Below are 19,440 nucleotides of genomic sequence, written 5' to 3'. Positions count from 1 at the left end.
CAATTTGGGGGGGACGCAGAGGTGGACCAGGGAGAGAGCCTGTTGTTAAACATTTACCAGCACACCACTGTCTAAGGCCGCCTTTTACAAGGCAGACTGGATAGACCATATGTTCTTACATAAGAGCAGCCATACTGCGACAGACCAATGGTCCATCTAGCCCAGTATCCTGTTTCCAACAGTGGCCAAGCCTTAGCCTGGTCACAAGTACCTGGCAAAACCAAATCATGGCAACATTCCATGCTACCAATCAGGGTCAAGCAGCTGCTTCCCCATGTCTGTCTCAATAGCAGACTATGGACTTTTCCTCCAGAAACTTGTCCAAACTTTTTTTAAACCCAGATAGCTAACCGATGCCTTAATTTGTATGTTTCTAAATAAACATAAAGTCAAGAAAGCTGATGTAGAAAAAAAACTTTTGCAAATTTTGAGGGAAATCAGAGAACAGGCTCAGAGGTATCCCCGAAGTTCCAATTTGAATTTTTGTTTTTGTTTTCCGCTAACGCAGCAACCTCCTTTTCCTGACGTCGAAGCAGCCAGGCGTAAACCCATACACTATACACTAACTAACAGAAAACTCCCCTTTCCTCTGTAAGTCTCGCGAGAGTCCGTCTTGACACGATGCGCCGTAAGAAGTAGATCGTCCTCGACAGCCGCCATTTTATTTCTTTCTTGGGTGACGGACGGCTAAAAGGAAGAGAAGTGGTGTAGCTGGTATGGCAGATTATTCCACCGTTCCTCCGCCCAACGCCGGTGCGCCCGGAGGGGTTAACGATGCTTTTAAGGATGCTTTGCAGAGAGCCAGACAGGTATGGGCTACGAATTTTCGTGTATTTACTTGTTTTATTTTATGATAATCTTTTCCCCGCGCGTGAAGCGGGCCAGGCCTCTGAGAAAACGTGCTCTTTGGTCCCCGCCAAGGCCGCTGGCGGTGTGGCGGGGATCGTAGTGAAGGCATAGTGGGTGGGCGAAGGAAGGCACCAGGCATGCATAGTTGTAGAGTTTAAGCACTTAAGATTGTGGTGTTGGATTATGTGCAAACAGCAAATGTAGTAGTAGTATTGGAATCGTCTGGTACTTGGAAGAACTTTGCATTGTAAAGGTTCTTAAATGGCAGGAATTTCAGGAGGTGCGCTTGATCGTGGCCGCCTTCTTATGGGGGTCGCAGTGCGAGCGGGAGAGCATTTGGGAATTCTACTGCGTGTGTTCTTGAGGGTTCCCCTCCCTAGTCTAATATACTATTATTTTTCCTGTTTACACTTTTGCGTTCTTGTGTGGATTTCGGTTTTACTAATGATAGAGTTCACCGTGTTATGTTAGAGGGCTAGTTGTTGGGATTTTGCTGGTTTTTTTTTTTTTTTTTTGTTAAGCTGATCTGGGGAAGAAGGGCGGAAAGGACCATGTGGTTGATAGAGGCGAACGGACGGTGTTCGTCCATGTTCCATATTCCCACGTGCTGTCTCACCGCCCCGCCTCTACAGGAAGGAAAAGAGTATTTTTTTTTAGTTGAATGGAACACTAATTGAGGAGAGATTGAGAAAGTATTGGTCAAGGTTAACTATGGTGGCTTAGAAAGATTTAGATGGTGGGAAGAGTTAGTAGTCAGTTGTTGAATAACCTTGATTCGAGTTAACAATAACATACCTATTTACATACTCTTTTTTTTTTTTTTTGGGGGGGGGGGGTGAGGGGGTGGCGGTGCTCTTAACGGAACGGCTCCTACTATTGGAGCTCATCATAAAAATATAGAATATGGTGGCCGTAAAAGACTATACTACCTGTCCACGTTTTGAAAACAAAAAATGGGAAAAACTTAGGCTCAGTATAAAAATGTTTGTATATTACAAGAACTGAATCGACAGTATCGATTAAATCTCTATGGGTGATTCATTATACAGTTTGCTTTTTTTTTTTTCCTGCAGCAGATTCATAGGTTTGAGATGCTATGTTCAAATGAATAGCGTTAAATGCTTTTATCTGTAAGATTTTGCAACAGAATCCCCTCCGTGGTCAGTATAAATGGAGTGATTTCCCCTTGAGTTGTTCTTTTTAAATTTGAAGCTTTTGAGTAAGTGTAATAGTGTAATTTTTTAATGTGCTTTTTTTTCTGTAAATGTATTTAAAAAATGCAAATTATGAAAAAATATTTGTAAAGGTATACATCTGCTATTGTGTAATTCACTTTTAATCATTCAACCACATGGAAAAAGGTAAAAGATGGATCCTCTCTGTACTACCTTAAAAAGGAGTGCTGTTATATTTTGACTTCCCCTGCTACTTTTGGTATGTCGGGAGTCCCCCATGCTGATGTACTCTATTCATCTGAGGGGTCCCACCCCCACAGGATCCTCAGGAACCTCTCAGTACTATCTTAAAATGGAGTGCAGTTCTATTTTGACTGCCCCTGTTACTTTTGGTATGCGAGGGCCCCCCCCCCCCCCCCCCCATTGATGTGCTCTGCCTAGTCCCAAGTGCTGGATCTCGGTGGATCCAGCCTTTCATGCGGGAATAAGTGGTGGATCCAGCCCTTGTGGGAATGAGTGCTGGGTACAGCGCTTTTCAGGGTTATGAGTATGAGTGCTGGAGCAGGAAGGATCCCTCCTTCTTTGGAGAAGGACTGCTGCTCTCAGCAAAATAGTGATCTGCTTTTCAGGTGGTACTCTGAGGTCCAGGGGGGAGGAGTAGCCTAGTGGTTAGTGCAGCCGCTTTGATCCTGGTGAAGTGGATTCAGTTCCCACTGCTGCTCCTTGTGACTCTGGGCAAGTCAATTAGCCCTCCATTGTCCCAAGTACAAAATAAGTACCTGTATATATTATGTAAGTTGCTTTGTAACCAGATAAAGGCAGTATATCAAATCCCATCCCCAACCCCAAAAGAGAAAAACGTCCAAAAAGTGGCATAAATCTGCTATATTGTGATGGTGTTTACTAAAGAACAGAGGATAAGATTACGAGCAGGTCAGTGATGAATCTGGGATTTGGATTGAACTATCCTAAGATATTGGGGACTTTGAAATGTGTATGGTATAATTTTTGAATCTGGTAAAAGCAGTTATCTTAGTGGGATTTAAAAAAGGTTTATCCCCCCCCCCCCAAAAAAAAAAAAAAAAAATTAAGGTAGTAATGCTGTTTTCAGTTGAATCTTTAGATGAGGATCAAGTACTTACTATACCTACCGCCTTTCTGTGGTACAACCAAAGTGGTTTACATATTATATACAGTTTTTCTCAGTTTTGGGTAAGTATCTTAATGAAGTTGTACAATTAAGAACATAAGAACAGCCAAACTCTATCCTTCCAACTGTGGCCAATCCAGATCACAAGTACCTGGCAGAAATCCAGTTGGTAGCAACTTACCATGCTACCAGTCCTGGGGCAAGCCGTGGCTTACCCCATGGCCATTTTAGTAACAGACTATTGACTTTTCCTCCAGGAACTTGTCTAAACATTTTAGGCAAACAATTTTACAAATATGTGGGCATTCCGGCAACATTCTACTCACCCCCTTACCAAAAGATACAAAAAAAACAAAGAAACGATATCATCAACTACCGCCCAGTAGCATCTATCCCACTAACAGTCAAGTTGATGGAAAGTATGGTAACCAAACAACTGACCGATTACATACACAAATTCTCTATACTACATGAATCACAATCAGGATTCCGCCCCTGCCATAGCACCGAAACAGTGCTAACCACCCTCCTGGCCAAATTCAAACATTAAATAGCAACAGGCAAAAGCATACTTCTCCTCCAGTTCGACATGTCTAGTGCATTTGACATGGGTGAACCATAGTATACTACTCTGACTCCTAGACTACTTCGGGATTGGGGGAACCATACTCAGTTGGATCAAGGGCTTCCTAACCACCAGAACATATCAAGTGAAAGTGAACTTTACTATATCTTCACCCTGGAAGGCAGATTGCGGAGTACCTCAAGGATCACCACTATCAACGATCTTTTTCAACCTAATGATGACCCCATTAGCCAAGTCCTTATCCACTCAGGGCCTCAACCCATTAATCTATGCAGACCACGTCACAATATACATCCCTTTCAAACAAGATCTGACAGAAATCACCAACGACATCAACCTCGGCTTCTTTATCATGAACTCATAAACACATTCCAACTAAAACTCAACACAGAAAAAACACACTGCCTTATCCTCTCATCCCAATACAACACGAATATACCCACAAACTTAGTCACCCTGGATTACGGCCTCCTTGTTTCAGCCTGAAAATCCTTGGTGTCACAATCGACCGAAACCTTATACTCGAGACCCAAGTTAACTCTACAATCAAGAAAATGTTCCACACAATGTGGAAACTTAAACGCGTGAAACCATTCTTCCTGAGGGCAACTTTCCGCAACCTGATACATCAGTGGTGCTAAACCATGCTGACTATTGCAATGGACTTTATGCAGGATGCAAAGAACTAATCATAAGGAAACTACAGACTGCTCAAAACACAGCAGCCAGGCTTATATTTGGAAAGACGCAATTCGACAGTGCCAAACCCCTACGAGAAAAACTGCATTGGCTCCCAATTAAAGAACGTATTACTTTCAAAATCTGCACCCTGGGCCACAAGATTATTTATGGCGAAGCCCCGGGTTATATGACTGATCTCATAGACCTACCAACCAGAAACACAATTAGAACATCACGAACATACCTAAATCCTCACCACCCTAGCTGCAAGGGACTCAAGTACAAATCAATTTACGGATCCAGCTTCTATATAAGCACACAACTATGGAACACATTACCGAAAGGCATAAAGACAACGCAGGATCACCTCAACTTCCGGAAATCACTAAAGACTGATCTGTTCGAGAAGGCATACCCTACTGATCCAACTTAAGTGCCTGAACTCAGCAACACAGTGAAACCAAAACTTGCAATGAACATTAATCCCATTAACTTGCAGTAGCAGATAGGGTCTGACAGGCAGTGTAAGGTGTAGCAGGGGAGGAGGGGCGAATTTGGGTGCAGCTGAGTAGTTTGTTTAGAAAAGGGGCGGGAAAAACAAAACTTCACTTGCCTTGAAACTGTGCTGGGGATCTTCAGGGCTGGTTTGTTTGGTGGCTAAGGCTGCCTGTGTTTTAAAAACATTTCTTTCTCTTTAAAGCTTTTTCTTAAAACTGTCTGCCTCTATATCTCAACTAAATCAAACATAAAAAACAAAGGAGAAAAAAAACGCTATGCTTTCGCTACTGAGGGTATTTCCTCTCTGTCCTCTCTTTTATCTACTCTATACTTGTGTCCTGTTTCTACTGTTTTTCTGTTGGTGAGCCCTCAGGTTCCCTAAGGCCCCGCAAGGCCCCAGAGGACAGCCGAGCACCCCGAATCTTCACCCGCGGCGACCGCCGTTCACCGAGGGTTGAGCCCTCAGCTGCAGGCGGCCAGCAGGACTGCCGGAACCGCGGGGTGACGGCTGACCTGGCTGGTAGTCAGTACGCAGTCTTTAAGGGAGGACTAGCAAAGGCGGCTAGTACTCCGAGAGGGAACAGTCGCTGGAGAAAGGCTGGCAAGAGCGGCCAGCACGTGGTAGTCTATGGAAGAGCGCTAGCCGGACAACTAGCGAGAGTCACAGTCTCTGAATGACGGCTAGCAGGACGGCTAACCAGCCACTGTCTCGGAAGGGGGGCTAGCAGGACGGCTAGCTGAAGAGGAACACTGTCTCCGGAGTTGGCTAGCAAGGACGGCTAGCTGAAGACACAGTCTCTGACGGGGGCTAGCAGGACGGCTAGCTGAAGAGGAACACTCTCTGGAGTTGGCTAGCAAGGACGGCTAGCTGAAGAAGACACAGTCTCTGAAGGGGGCTAGCAGGACGGCTAGCTGAAGAGGAACACTGTCTCCGGAGTTGGCTAGCAAGGACGGCTAGCTGCAGACACAGTCGCTGAAGGGGGCTAGCAGGACGGCTAGCTGAAGAGGAACACTGTCTCTGGAGTTGGCTAGCAAGGACGGCTAGCTGAAGACACAGTCGCTGAAGGGGGCTAGCAGGACGGCTAGCTGAAGGGGAACACTGTCTCTGGAGTTGGCTAGCAAGGACGGCTAGCTGAAGACACAGTCGCTGAAGGGGGCTAGCAGGACGGCTAGCTGAAGAGGAACACTGTCTCCAGAGTTGGCTACGCTCCGCGATCCCGAGTCGGCTTCTGACGAACGAAACGGAAGCACTGGACCCCTTCCGTTTCGTGGTTTAAATCCCCCGCCCGTCCTTCGTCTCCCAACAGCTGTAGCCAATCCCCTTGGCCCAGGCAGGCAGAGGAGGCCGGGATTGGTCCACCTGCCCGGCGGGCGGAGTCTCCTCGTCGATGCGCCAATCTGGCGCGAGTGGGCGGTGCTGCTTCGCTGGTCCTGTTCCTCCGAGGAGGACGCCGGCGCCGCCATCTTGGCCGGCGTGTCTCCGAGGCCGGCGCTTGCTCCCGCGGATCGCTGGCCTCGGAGCAGCCCGCGGCAGCGCCGGCCCTGTCGGCGGCTTCTCCTCGCCGTCCCGGGCCCCGCGGCTGCCACTGGTTCCCGCCCGCGACTGCGGGCCGCCAGGTAAGAGCCCGGGACGGGACAACTTGCTAGTTTTAATTTGGGGTCTGGTAGTTTCTTTTAAAACTGTGTTAAAATTCTGTGCTGCTAAATTGTTTTTCTCTGTGCTGTAGTTGTGTTGAAGGTGCTGTGTTATCTACCGAGTGAAGTAATCCCATTAACTTGCAGTAGCAGATAGGGTCTGACAGGCAGTGTAGGATCTAATTTAGTCTTCCCACCCACCCCTAGGACAACACTACATTTATAGCAAGTAGTGTAATCAAACATATAAACGGCGAGTGACCGATTCACTCACATATGTGCAGTAGAGACTTCCCTCTCTGTCCCGCCCCCGCGTCAATATGTGATGATGGCGGCGGGACAGAGAGGGAAACTGTGCAAAGTCACCAAGGTCGCTACCGCTCCCCCCGCCCGAGGTTGCCGCTACCGCTCCCCCTACCCGGTGTCGCTGCCGCCAGCCCTCCACTGGCCCAGGCCCTCTCTTCGCTACTGAACTTACATCCATTCGCCAGAACGCAGCACGCACATCAGCTGAGTGAGCTGCCGTCTGCCTTCCTTCCCTGCCTGTGCCCCGCCCTCGCTGACATTACGTCACACGAGGGCGGGACACAGGCAGAGAAGGAAGGTCGACGGCAACTCAGCTGATCTGCCCTGCTGCGTTCCGGCGAATGGATGTAAGTTCAGTAGCGGAGAGAGGGCCGGGTGGAGGGCTGGCGGCGACTCCGAGGGTGGGGGGGAACGTTAGCGGTGACCTCACGGGGGGGGGGGGGGGCAGGGTCAACCTCCAAAAACCACAATACCAGCCCGTTTTAACAGGCTCAACGGCTAGTTAGGGTAATAAGCTAGGAGTGCTCTTATAGAACTATATACATTCATTTCTATTTAAGTAGTTATCACTACAAGGATCATAAAATGTATAAACTAAAATCACTTTATATCAGACTGAAATTCTCAATACTGTAGCAACTCTTACAAAATTGGAGTCAGCAGTCCAGCAGCGAGAGGGGTGCTACCCAGTCTTTTGCGTTTAGTGCCATATGTATGATTATCTCCCAGTTGGTGAGATGTCATATGTGTGTGCCCGATGCAAAGAGCTCCTAGACCTGAGAGCGTGTTCGTTCTCTCGAGGCTAGAGTAGAGATGAGGGAGATAGAGAAATACGTAGAGGAGACGTACAGGGATGTTGTAGAGAGGTCCCACCTCCAGGCAGGTAGCCTTTGTGCTACATTGGAGGAGGGAGGTCTCGCAGAAGGTGAAGTAGGAAGTACTCCTGTAGCCAGGACCTACCCACCAGAAGATGTATTATCCTCTCGCACCGAGGATATATCTCCAATGGCTGACCGGGAGGAAAAGGTTAGAACAGCTGTCATACTTGGCGATTCAATCATTAGGAATGTAGATAGCTGGGTGGCTGGTGTACGGGAGGATTGCCTGGTGACTTGCCTGCTTGGTGCGAAGGTGGTGGACCTCACGCGGCACCTAGACAGGATTTTAGATAGTGCTGGGGAGGAGCCGGCTGTCTTGGTACATGTGGTTACCAGTGTACTGTACTGTCTCGCCTATGAGTCTCGTGAGCCCTTGGGTCCTGCTGGAGGGTTGGAGAGATGATAGCCCCGGCCCTCCACGGGACAGCCGAACCACCCCAAGTCTTCACCTGCGGCGACCGCCGTTCCCCGAGAGTTGAGCCCCCAGGTGCAGGCGGCCAACAGGACTTCCGGAGCCTTGGGGTAGAGCGGGCTGAGGGTTGCAGGTGGTGCAGGGGCTCGGAGAGCGAGGTAGGCAATACAGGAATGGGTTTAGGAACCAGCAGGCAGCCAGCGAGCAGTGGTCAGATTCAAGGCAAAGTCTCTTGGGCTGGCGGCAAGCAAAACAGTAGTCAGGTTCAAGGCAAAGTTTTCTGGGCTGGCGGCAAGCAGAGCAGTAGTCAGGTTCAAGGCAAAGTCTCGTGGGCTGGCGGCAAACAAAGCAGTAGTCAGGTTCAAAGCAAAGTCTTGTGGGCTGGCGGCAAGCAGAGCAGTAGTCAGGTTCAAGGCAAAGTCAAATCAGGACAGGCAGAAGGCAGCGACAAGAGGTCACCAGGACGCGCAGGCAAGTCTACAAGAGTAGAAGCCGAAGCAAGGTTAAAGGGAAGAGCTGCTCCTTAAATACCCCTCCCATCGGGAGCATTATGAGCCAGCTGGCAGAGAAACGCCTTCAGCAGGCTGGAATGAGCCCAATTGGCCAGCCTCCAGTCAAGGGTGGACCTTACCGGCCCTCAGCCAATCGAGGCACAGAAGGTGTGGCCAGAGTTCCCGGGCTCCGCACCCAGAAGAGAAGACCTCTGTTCGGGACGTTGGTTGCCAAAATGGCCGACGCTCCTGCAGCCATCGCTGCCCACGACGGACCCCACATCTAGGCGCCCCGACAGCCCTGGCCCCCAAAGGAAGGAGTGTGGCGTCCGATGCTGATCGGGGCTGCGTGACCGATGCTCCCCCTCCCTAGCGGGGAAGCGAGGAGCGGACCGGAGGTGCAGGTGAGGGACGCGACAACCAATGACGTAGGGAAATGTTGGAGAGAGGTTCTGGAAGCCAAATTTAGGCTTTTAGGAAGAAAGCTCAAATCCAGATCCTCTAGGGTGGCATTTTCTGAAATACTACCCATTCCTCGCGCAGGCCCCAAGTGGCAGGCAGAGCTCCAGAGTCTCAATGCGTGGATGAGACTATGGTGCAGGGAGAAGGGTTTTAGATGTGTTAGGAACTGGGCAACATTCTGGGGAAGGGGAAGCCTATTCCGAAAGGATGGGCTCCACCTTAACCAGGGTGGGACCAGGCTGCTGGCGTCAGCATTTAAAAAGGAGATAGAGCAGCTTTTAAACTAGAAATGGGGGGAAGGCCGACAGTCGCTTAAAAGCGCATGGTTCGGGATAAGGTATCTCACAAGGATACCTCACAAACAGGGAAGATAGGGTTTCTGGATAGTGAGGTTGCACAACAGACTGTGGTAGGTCAGGTGCCCATAAATAGAACTAAAGATCAGACAAAAGATGGCCAATCAATAGTGTCAAGTACTAAGCATCATGCAAATAGCAACAACAAATATACTCTGAAATATCTATATGCAAATGCTAGGAGTGTAAGAAATAAGATGGGAGAGTTGGAATATATTGCACTAAATGAAAAATTGGACATAATAGGCATTACTGAGACCTGGTGAAAGGAGGATAACCAGTGGGGACTCTGTCATACCGGGGTATAAAGTATAGCATAGTGATCGACTGGACTGGGCTGGTGGAGGGGTAGCATTGTATATTAACGAGAGCCTTGACTCAGGTTACAAATTCAGCAGGACACAAATCACACCTTTGAATCATTGTGGGTTGAAATTCAATGTATAAAAGGGAAAAGGACGGTGATAGGAGTGTACTACCGTCTGCCTCGCCAGGATGAGCAGGTAGACGCAGAAATGATAAAAGAAATCAGAGATGCAAACAAAATGGGCAATGCGATAATAATTGTTGACTTCAATTACCCAAATATAGACTGGGTAAATGTAGCATCGGGACACACTAGAGAGATACAATTCCTTGATGAAATCAAGGACAGCTTTATGGAGCAGCTGGTGCAGGAGTCAACAAGAGAAGGAAAAATTCTAGACTTGGTCCTTAGTGGAGCGCATAATCTGGTGAGGGACGTTATGGTACTGGAGCCGCTTGATAACAGTGATCATAATATCAGTTTTGATATCAACCTTGAAGTAACTATACATAGGAAGTCAAATACGTTAGCGTTTAACTTTTAAAAAGGAGATTATGATAGAATGAGAAGAACAGTAAAAAAAAAAAAAAACTTAGAGGGGCAACTGAGAGGGTAAAAACTATTCAACAGGTGTGGATGCTGTTCAAAAGTACTATCCTAGAGGCCCAGGCCAAACATATTTCGCAAATTACAAAAGAAAGATGGAAGTCCAAAAGACAGCCGGCGTGGTTGAAAAGTGAGGTGAAGGAAGCTATTAGGACTAAAAGAAACGCCTTCAGAAAATGGAAGAAGGAACCGTCTGAAAATAACAAGAAGCAACATAAGGAGTGTCCAAGCAAATGCAAGGCGCAGATAAAGAAGGCCAAGAGGGATTACGAAAAAAAGATAGCATTAGAGGCAAAAAAACATAGTAAAAATTTTTTTTAGGTATATTAAAAGCAGGAAGCCGGCAAGAGAATCGGTTGGGCCGCTGGACGACTGAGGGGTAAAAGGGGCGATCAAGGATGACAAAGACGTAGCGGAGAGATTGAATGAATTCTTTGCTTTAGTCTTCACCGAGGAAGATTGGGGTGGGATACCAGTGTCGGAATTGGTATTTCAAGCGGACGATTCAGAAAAACATACTGAATTCACAGTAAACCTGGAGGACGTAATGGGGCAGTTCAGCAAACTGAAGAGTAACAAATCTCCAGGACCTGATGGTATACATCCTAGAGTACTAATAGAACTGAAAAATGAGCTTGCGGATCTGCTATTAGTGATATGCAATTTATCCTTAAAATTGAGTGTGGTACCGGAAGATTGGAGGGTGGCCAATGTAATGCTGATTTTTTTTAAAAAGGTTCCAGGGGAGATCCTGGAAATTATAGACTGGTGAGTCTGACGTCGGTGCCGGGGAAAATGGTAGAGGCTATTATTAAAAACAAAATTACAGAGCACATCCAAGGACACGGATTACTGAGACCAAGTCAGCACGGCTTTAGCGTGAGGAAATCTTGCCTGACCAATTTACTTCAATTCTTTGAAGGAGTAAACAAACCTGTGGACAAAGGGGAGCCGGTTGATATTGTGTATCTGGATTTTCAAAAGGCGTTTGATAAGGTACCTCATGAAAGGCTACAGAGGAAATTGGAGGGTCATGGGATAGAAGGAAATGTCCTGTTGCGGATTAAAAACTGGTTGAAGGATAAGAAACGGAGAGTGGGGTTAAATGGGCAGTATTCACAATGGAGAAGGGTAGTTAGTGGAGTTCCTAAGGGGTCAGTACTAGGACCACTGCTTTTTAATATAGTTATAAATGATTTAGAGATGGGAGTAACCAGCGAGGTAATTAAATTTGCTGATGACACAAAGTTATTCAAAGTCATTAACTCGCAAGAGGATTGTGAAAAATGACAGAAGGACCTTACGAGACTGGGCAGCCAAATGGCAGATGACGTTTAATGTGAACAAGAGCAAGGTGATGCATATGGGAAAAAAGAACCCAAATTATAGCTACGTTTTGCAAGGTTCCACGTTAGGAGTTACGGACCAAGAAAGTGTCGTCGTTGATAATACACTGAAACCTTCTCAGTGTGCTGCTGTGGCTAGGAAAGCGAATAGAATGTTGGGTATTATTAGGAAAGGTATGGAGAACAGGTGTGAGGATGTTATAATGCCATTGTATCGCTCTATGGTGCGACAGCACTTTGAGTATTGTGTTCCATTCTGGTCGCCGCATCTCAAGAAAGATATAGTAGAACTGGAAAAGGTGTAGCGAAGGGCGACGAAAATGATAGCGGGGATGGGACGACTTCCCTATGAAGAAAGAGTAAGGAGGCTAGGGCTATTCAGCTTGGAGAAGAGACAGCTGAGGGGAGACATGATAGAGGTATATAAAATAATGAGTGGAGTGGAACAGGTGGATGTGAAGCGTCTGTTCACGCTTTCCAAAAATACTAGGACTGGGGGCATGCGATGAAACTACAGTGTAGTAAATTTAAAATAAATAAGAGAGACATTTTCTTCACCCAACGCGTAATTAAACTCTGGAATTCGTTGCTGGAGAACGTAGTGAAGGTGGTTAGCTTGGCAGAGTTTAAAAAGGGGTTGGACGGTTTCCTAAAGGACAAGTCCATAGACCGCTACTAAATGGACTTGGGAAAAATTCACAATTTCGGGAATAACGTGTAAAATGTTTGTACGTTTAGGTAGCTTGCCAGGTGCCCTTGACCTGGATTGGCCACTGTCGGGGACAGGATTTTGGGCTCGATGGACCTTTGGTCTTTTCCCAGTATGTCATTACTTATGTACTTATGTACTTCTTCTCTTGATTCTCTAATGTGACTGTAACAACATTACTCTATTTGTTTCATCACCGGAGGTGGCTAACACCTCACGGTACTATGTAAGCCACATTAAGCCTGCAAAAGGTGGGAAAATGTGGGGTACTAATGCAATCTCTCTATATAAAACACACCTCCAACGTTCTATTGAAGCCTGTAGTTGTGTAGATCGAAACTCCTCCATGAGTGTATGCCCCGCCCTCACGTTACAACGTGATGACGTTGAGGGCAGGGCACTTAACAGTCAACGAATCGCATCGCCCACAAAGCGTGACGTCAGAAACATCGCGAAAGCGAACGACTTGCAAGAAAGGGAGGACTGCCATCAACCCGCCTTCGCGTCACAACGGAGCACTGACACTTGGGAGGAAGCGAGGGAGGGAGCGAGCCAGCCTAAACGTGGGAGGAAGGGAGAGAGGCAGGCAGGCAGCCTGAACGTCGGAGAGAGGGAGCCAGCCAGCCAGCCAGCCTGCCTGAATGTGGTAGCGGGAGGGAGGGAGCCAGCACAACCTGCAAGAAAGGGAGGACTACCATCGCCCCGCCCTCGCGTCACAACGGAGCACTAACACTTGGGAGGAAGCGAGGGAGCGAGCCAGCCTAAACGTGGGAGGGAGGCAGGCAGGCAGCCTGAACGTCGGAGGGAGAGAGCCAGCCAGTCTGCCTGAACATGGCAGTGGGACGGAGGGAGGGCCGCGACCCTGAAAGGCGGGGGGGGGGGGGGGCCACGACTCTGAAGCTGGGAGGGAGGAGGGGAAGATAGGGGGGGAGGGAGAAGGAGGGCGGGAGACGGAGGGGGGGCCCCTGCCGCACACTCTTTCTTTCTCTCACACACACACACTCTCACACAGACAGCCTCACTCTGTCACACACACTCGCACAATCACTCTGTCTCTCTCACACAGTCACTCTCACACACACACTCTCAAACATACACACTACGATGAAAACCTTGCTAGCGCCTGTTTCATTGGTATTAGAAACTGGCCTTTTTTACTAGTAAATAAACATTCCAGTGTGGGTGTTTACCTTGTTATACTTCAGCCGAGTTTGAATGGAAGCCAACTTCAACTTCCTTGTCATCAAGCAGATGAAGCCATTACGTATGAGTTGTGTCCATCAACCAGCAGGGGGAGATAGAGAGCACTCAACTTTTCACAGTGCCTCATGGCCAGCCAGCTCCACTGCCTCTTCAGTATTCTCTATCTCCCCAAGCAGGGTGGCAGCAGCTTCTTCGAGCTCCCTCAAAAATCTACCTGGGGGTGGCTCCTGGCTTGCCAGTTGTTAGCAGGGGTGTTAGAGGCTATAGCAGCTTCAGTTTGAAGGCACATAGGTTAGCCTTTTCCCTGTCCTTTCCCACTCAGTGGATGCAGGCACATTGGTTCGCCTTTCCCACTCATCTGAGCCTCCGGAGTTCTTATTACCTCTGCTTTCCTCACAGCGTTAAAAAAAAAAAAAAATGGAACAGAGGTTTTCCTTTGATTCTTCTATGGGACTGGAGCTGTGATACTCTGTCCGGTGTGGTAAGAGTGTTTTCTAACTCCTCCGGGGTGGGCCCGCGATCGGGGCGTTTTTGGCGCGAAATCGCCATTTTGAATTTTCCCGACGTTTTCGGCGATGGCTGCAGAGAATGTAAAGCGCTGTTCCCGGTGTGGCAAGCGCAGATCAGCAGCGGGGCTCTGTAAATCGTGCTGTACAGGTGTAAGAGCCGGCCCGAGCATGACGAGCGATGATTCTTCCCGCTCAGAGCTGGCAGCGGACGTCATTTTGAATTCTCCGCATGGTGCGGCCTCCGTAGAGACGGAGAGCCCTGAGCCCGGGGGTGGGGGACCTCGAATTGAGGCTATTCAGTGAGCGGCTAGCCCTGGACGGGATCTGGGTGCCCAGGGCGAGTTTTTCTCCCCAGATTTTGTGTTGTTATTGCATGAAGCATACATGCTGAAAAGAGCTCTCCCTCAAGGGTCGTTTGAGGCCCCTTCTATTGTCTCCCTCCCCCCCCCCCCCCCGGAGGATTCTGGCCTGGGGCTGCCCGCTGAGGCTATTTTCCCTGATAATTGGCATAAAGAAAAGCGTAGAAGGGCTAATTCCCCTTCAGATTGTGGAGGACGGATTGAGCCAGCCGGGTTTTACTTCCATTGCTTTCAATGGAAGTTATTGGCTTTCAATGGAAGTTATTGAGCCAGCCGGGTTTTACTTCCATTGCTTTCAATGGAAAGCAATGGAAGTAAAACCCGGCTGGCTCAATCCGTCCTCCTTTTTCTGGAGCCATATGGTAACCCCATCTACTTTGTGGTGCCTCGAAAAGGTGGGTCTTTTCGCCCTATTCTGGACTTAAAATAATTAAACAAGTCCCTGAGAGTGCGGCATTTCCACATGGAAACCCTGCGCTCCGTCATTGATGCGGTACAGCCAGGAGAGTTTCTCACGTCTCTAGACCTGAAAGAAGCTTACTTGCACATACCAATTTGGCCCCCGCACCAGAAGTTTCTGAGGTTTGCGGCGTTGGGAAAACATTTCCAGTTCCGGGCCTTGCCTTTTGGCCTCGCCACAGCTCCCCAAACCTTTTTGAAGGTAATGGTGGTGGTAGCTGCTTTGCTCAGGCGAGAAGGTATCAGGGTTCACACGTACCTAGACGACTGGCTCATCAGAGCAGACTCTGTAACAGAGAGCTATCAAGCTACAGCCAGAGTGGTCTCAGTACTTCAATCTCTAGGCTGGGTCGTCAATATGGCCAAAAGTCACCTGACCCCCTCGCAATCTCTAGAATATTTGGGGGCCAGGTTCGACACAGACTCGGGCTATGTATACCTACCCGAGCTAAGGCAGTGCAAACTTCAGAATCGGGTCCGTCTGCTCCTGAGGATGCTCCGCCCGCGAGCTTGGGACATTGTCCAGCTGCTGGGATCGATGACAGCTACATTGGAAGTGGTGCCCTGGGCGAGAGCGCACCTGAGACCTCTACAGTATTCCCTATTTCAAAGATGGTCTCCAGTTTCTCAGGATTATCAATGCAGAATTTCTTGGCTCCCTGCGGCCCGCCTCAGTATGGAGTGGTGGCTCTCGGACAGCGTGTTGCGGCGGGGAAAGCCGCTGGCGCTCCCCGATTGGTGCCTAGTGGTGACAGATGCCAGCCTGAATGGCTGGGGCGCACATTGCAAGGGGAAGCATGCCCAGGGTCTATGGACACCCGAGGAGTCAGAGTGGTCCATCAACCGCCTGGAGTTGAAAGCGGTGTTTCAGGCGCTTCTGTCCTTTTCAGTGACCCTGGAAGGATTGGCTGTCAGAGTGATGTCGGACAACGCGACGGCAGTGGCCTACATAAATAGACAAGGCGGCACTCAGTGCAGAGCACTGGCCGCGCAGGCCGAATAGATTTGCCACTGGGCCGAGCTGCATCCTCAGTTTCTGTCGGCAGCTCACATTGCAGGTCAGAGCAACGTGCAAGCCGATTTTCTAAGCAGGCATCGATCGATCTAGCAGAATGGGAACTAGCAGACGAAGTATTCCTGCAGATATGTGCCAAATGGGGCAAGCTCGTGATGGATCTTATGGCGACAAGTTCAAATGCCAAAGTCCCGTGCTTCTTCAGCAGACAGAGAGATCCTCACTCGGCAGGGTTGGATGCCTTGACTCAGCCCTGGCCTACTATATGTGTTCCCTCCATGGCCCTTGATAGGGTGCGTGCTCCTGCGGATTCAGCTGCACCCAGGAGAAGTGGTCCTCATCGCCCCGGATTGGCCCAGGAGGCCTTGGTATGCGGACCTCCGACAGATGCTAGTGGAGGCTCCCTTTCCTTTACCTCTGGTACCGAACCTGTTGTCACAGGGCCCGGTAGCCATGGAGGACGCCTGCCGCTTTGGTCTTATGGCTTGGCGATTGAGAGGGCGCAATTGAGGGACAAAGGCTATTCAAACACAGTCATTTCCACTCTCCTGCAGGCCTGCAAGCGTTCCACTTCCGTGGCTTATGCCAGGATTTGGTGCCAGTTTGAGTCTTGGTGTGCTTCAAAAGCGATCACACCCATGCGGGCTCCTGTCTCGCTGATTCTGGACTTTTTGCAGGATGGTGTACAAATAGGCTTGGCCTATAATTCCCTGCGGGTGCAAGTGGCAGCGTTGGCCTCCCTTCGTGGTAAGGTGGAAGGCGTGTCTTTAGCTGCTCATCCAGATGTGGCACGGTTTCTTAGTGGGGTGCTTCGGCTCCGGCCTTCCGTGCGAGCACCCTTTCCAGCTTGGAACCTGGGGCTAGTTTTGAAGGCCCTGCAGGCTTCTCCTTTTGAGCCACTTCGGCGAGCATCGGAGAAAGATTTGACACTAAAGGCCGTTTTTCTTGTGGCCATTACTTCGGCGAGACGGGTGTCAGAGCTCCAGGCGCTGTCCTGTAGAGACCCATTTCTGCAATTCTCAGAGTCCAGGGTCACGGTTCGGACCGTGCCTTCCTTCATGCCTAAGGTGGTTTCAGCGTTTCACCTAAACCAGTCTATTTTCTTGCCCTCCTTTGATAAGGAGGAGTTTCCAGAATCTTTTGGGCAGTTGCACCTTTTGGATGTGCGCAGGACTCTGCTGCAGTATCTGCAAGTTACTATCTCTTTCAGGATCTATGATCATCTGTTTGTTTTGCTATCAGGTCCTCGCAGAGGGTCTCCAGCGTCTAAAGCCACTATTGCCCGCTGGCTGAAAGAAACTATCTTTTCAGCTTATTTGTTTGCCAGCCGGTCTCCGCCTGTAGCCTTTAAGGCGCATTCTACCAGAGCGATTTCTTCCTCCTGGGCTGAAACTGGAGCACTCTCTCGTCAAGAGATATGCAGTGCAGCAACATGGGCTTCTAAGCTCTCTTTTGCCCGACATTACAGGCTGGATGTGGCTGCTAGGAGGGATGCGCGTTTTGGAGCACAAGTGCTAGCGCGTGGTGTGACCTGTTCCCACCCTATGTAGGGATTGCTTTGTTACATCCCATACGTAATGGCTTCATCTGCTTGATGACAAGGAATGGAAAATTAGGTTCTTACCTTGGTAATTTTCTTTCCTTTAGTCATAGCAGATGAAGCCATGAGCCCTCCCTGTATGATTGTATGCTGTGAATCTGTTTCAGGTTCTGTTCTTGTTTCCTGAAGTTCCTTCCTTGGGAGAAAGTTGGAAAACAGTCTTCAGGATTCATGTTCACTTATAGGAGGATGAGTTTATTCCCTCCAGTTTGTTTTGGGAGGATGTGTTTATTCCTTCCAGGAGGTTGTGTGTATCCCCTCCAGTTATACAATAAGGAGGACGAATTTATTCCCTCCGGGAGGATGTGTTCATTCCCTCCTTTTGAGTTCATGCCCTTGTTAAGGGGCCATTCCTTAGCGTCCCTCCGGACCGGACCAGGATTGGACTGATGGGTTGTGCTCGCCTACCAGCAGGTGGAGACTGAGAAAAAACTCTGACTCTAGAGAGCCAATAGGAGCCCTGGCCATGTGACCTTAGCCTCAGTATTTTCTCAGTCTCCCAGCAGGTAGGAAGTGAGCCCATTAGTCTCTCTCCTTTTCTCTTTAGATATTACAGATATTTGTGATAATTCTTCTGTGCCTGGAATCTTATTTAGAGGCTTGACAGGGTTTCCTTTCTCTTCTTTCTTTGACAGCCTCGGGGGTGTTAAACTCGGGTGTCTCGAGTCCACCCCCCTTCCTCCCCATCTCCCTGGCTTAGCAGGGAAGGGCCGTCCCTTTCTCTGGAAAGGTGTACCGTCTTTGGGAGAGGCAGCCACTTTTAACAGGCAGCTGCTTTAAAGAATTAAATCAAATAAAAGGAAATTCAAAGAAGCAGCCTTTCTTTCCCCAGACTTCTAACGAGCAGGCAGCTCCAGTGTTTTATTATGATTGAGGGGTTATAAAAAAATAAAAAAACAAACAGAAGAAAATAATTCAGTGTCTGTGACTTTAAACAGCGATTTTTCTCGTCAGATTTAATTTCCTCCATTTTCTTGCGTTTTGGCGGCGGCAGTTTAAACAAATGAAAAGAAAAAAAAAAGAAAGGTGCGAACCGCATAAGCGCGGCCACCTGTTTTTTCTGATATGGCTTAAAAGTTCAAACAGCTGCTGTCGGTCAGGCGCAGTTCACGCAGCCGGAACGTGTAAATTTTGCTCTCCCTTCAAGGTTTCTTTGGGTCCGGTGCTGCCTCCGGTTTTTTCGGGGCCTTTTTCGCCGGCTGTTGTTTCTTCGCCGTTCCACTGGACTCCGCTTGTTCGGAGGTGTTGGGCGCGCTGTCGACGATCGCCATAGGGCCAGTGGCGCGAACGGCGGCCATTTTGTTTCTCCCTCCATCTTATCAGTCGGGGATCTCTCTGCTGAAGGTAAGGCTGCAGTTCATAGAGCAGTTCGGCTCCAAGATGTGTACACTTTTGTATGTGCTGAACGGCGTATTCTAAAATGCTCTTCACATCAGCAGGCAATATTTGGTTGAAAGGGGGCTCCTTTCATATATGGATATATAACAAGCTTTTCTTCTTTTAAATTTCTATGTATCACGGGGCTGTTAACACTAGTTTTTTCTGGTGCTCAGTCATTTTTCATTGCCTGGTGGAAAATCTACATCTTATCATAATATCATAATTCATTTCAAGCATTTTCCTCAATAGCTGTAGTATTATACAGTGTTTTAAGAACTTTAGAAACTTTCTCTATAGGCATAGAGTAAATTTCTGTCTTTCTCATTCCCTGGTGAATAGGACTACATTGTCTAAGAGTCAATTGATTGGTACTTTGCAATTCTGACCATAATATCTTAGTTCCTTTCAAGCATTTTACTCCATGCCTATGATGTTATATAGTGTTTTAAGAACTTAACAGACACTCTC

The 19,440-nt window shown here is 48.5% G+C and overlaps 1 protein-coding gene across 3 annotated transcripts in view; it reads left to right on the top strand.

The window, feature by feature from the left end:
- The first annotated feature begins 646 nt into the window (after positions 1 to 646).
- Positions 647 to 19,440, top strand: part of FUBP1 (far upstream element binding protein 1) — a 238,211-nt gene continuing 219,417 nt past the window's right edge. For all 3 annotated transcript variants that reach the window (XM_030206527.1, XM_030206528.1, XM_030206525.1), the window contains exon 1: positions 647 to 809. In XM_030206527.1, coding sequence (XP_030062387.1) covers positions 717 to 809 — 93 coding nt within the window. In that variant the 5' untranslated portion in view covers positions 647 to 716. The remainder of the gene's footprint in view (positions 810 to 19,440) is intronic.

Source organism: Microcaecilia unicolor, chromosome 6, assembly GCF_901765095.1.
Source record: "Microcaecilia unicolor chromosome 6, aMicUni1.1, whole genome shotgun sequence".
Lineage (NCBI taxonomy): Eukaryota > Metazoa > Chordata > Amphibia > Gymnophiona > Siphonopidae > Microcaecilia > Microcaecilia unicolor.
The sequence above is the reverse complement of the archived record's forward strand: the minus strand, read 5'-3'. Positions and strand labels throughout refer to the sequence as shown.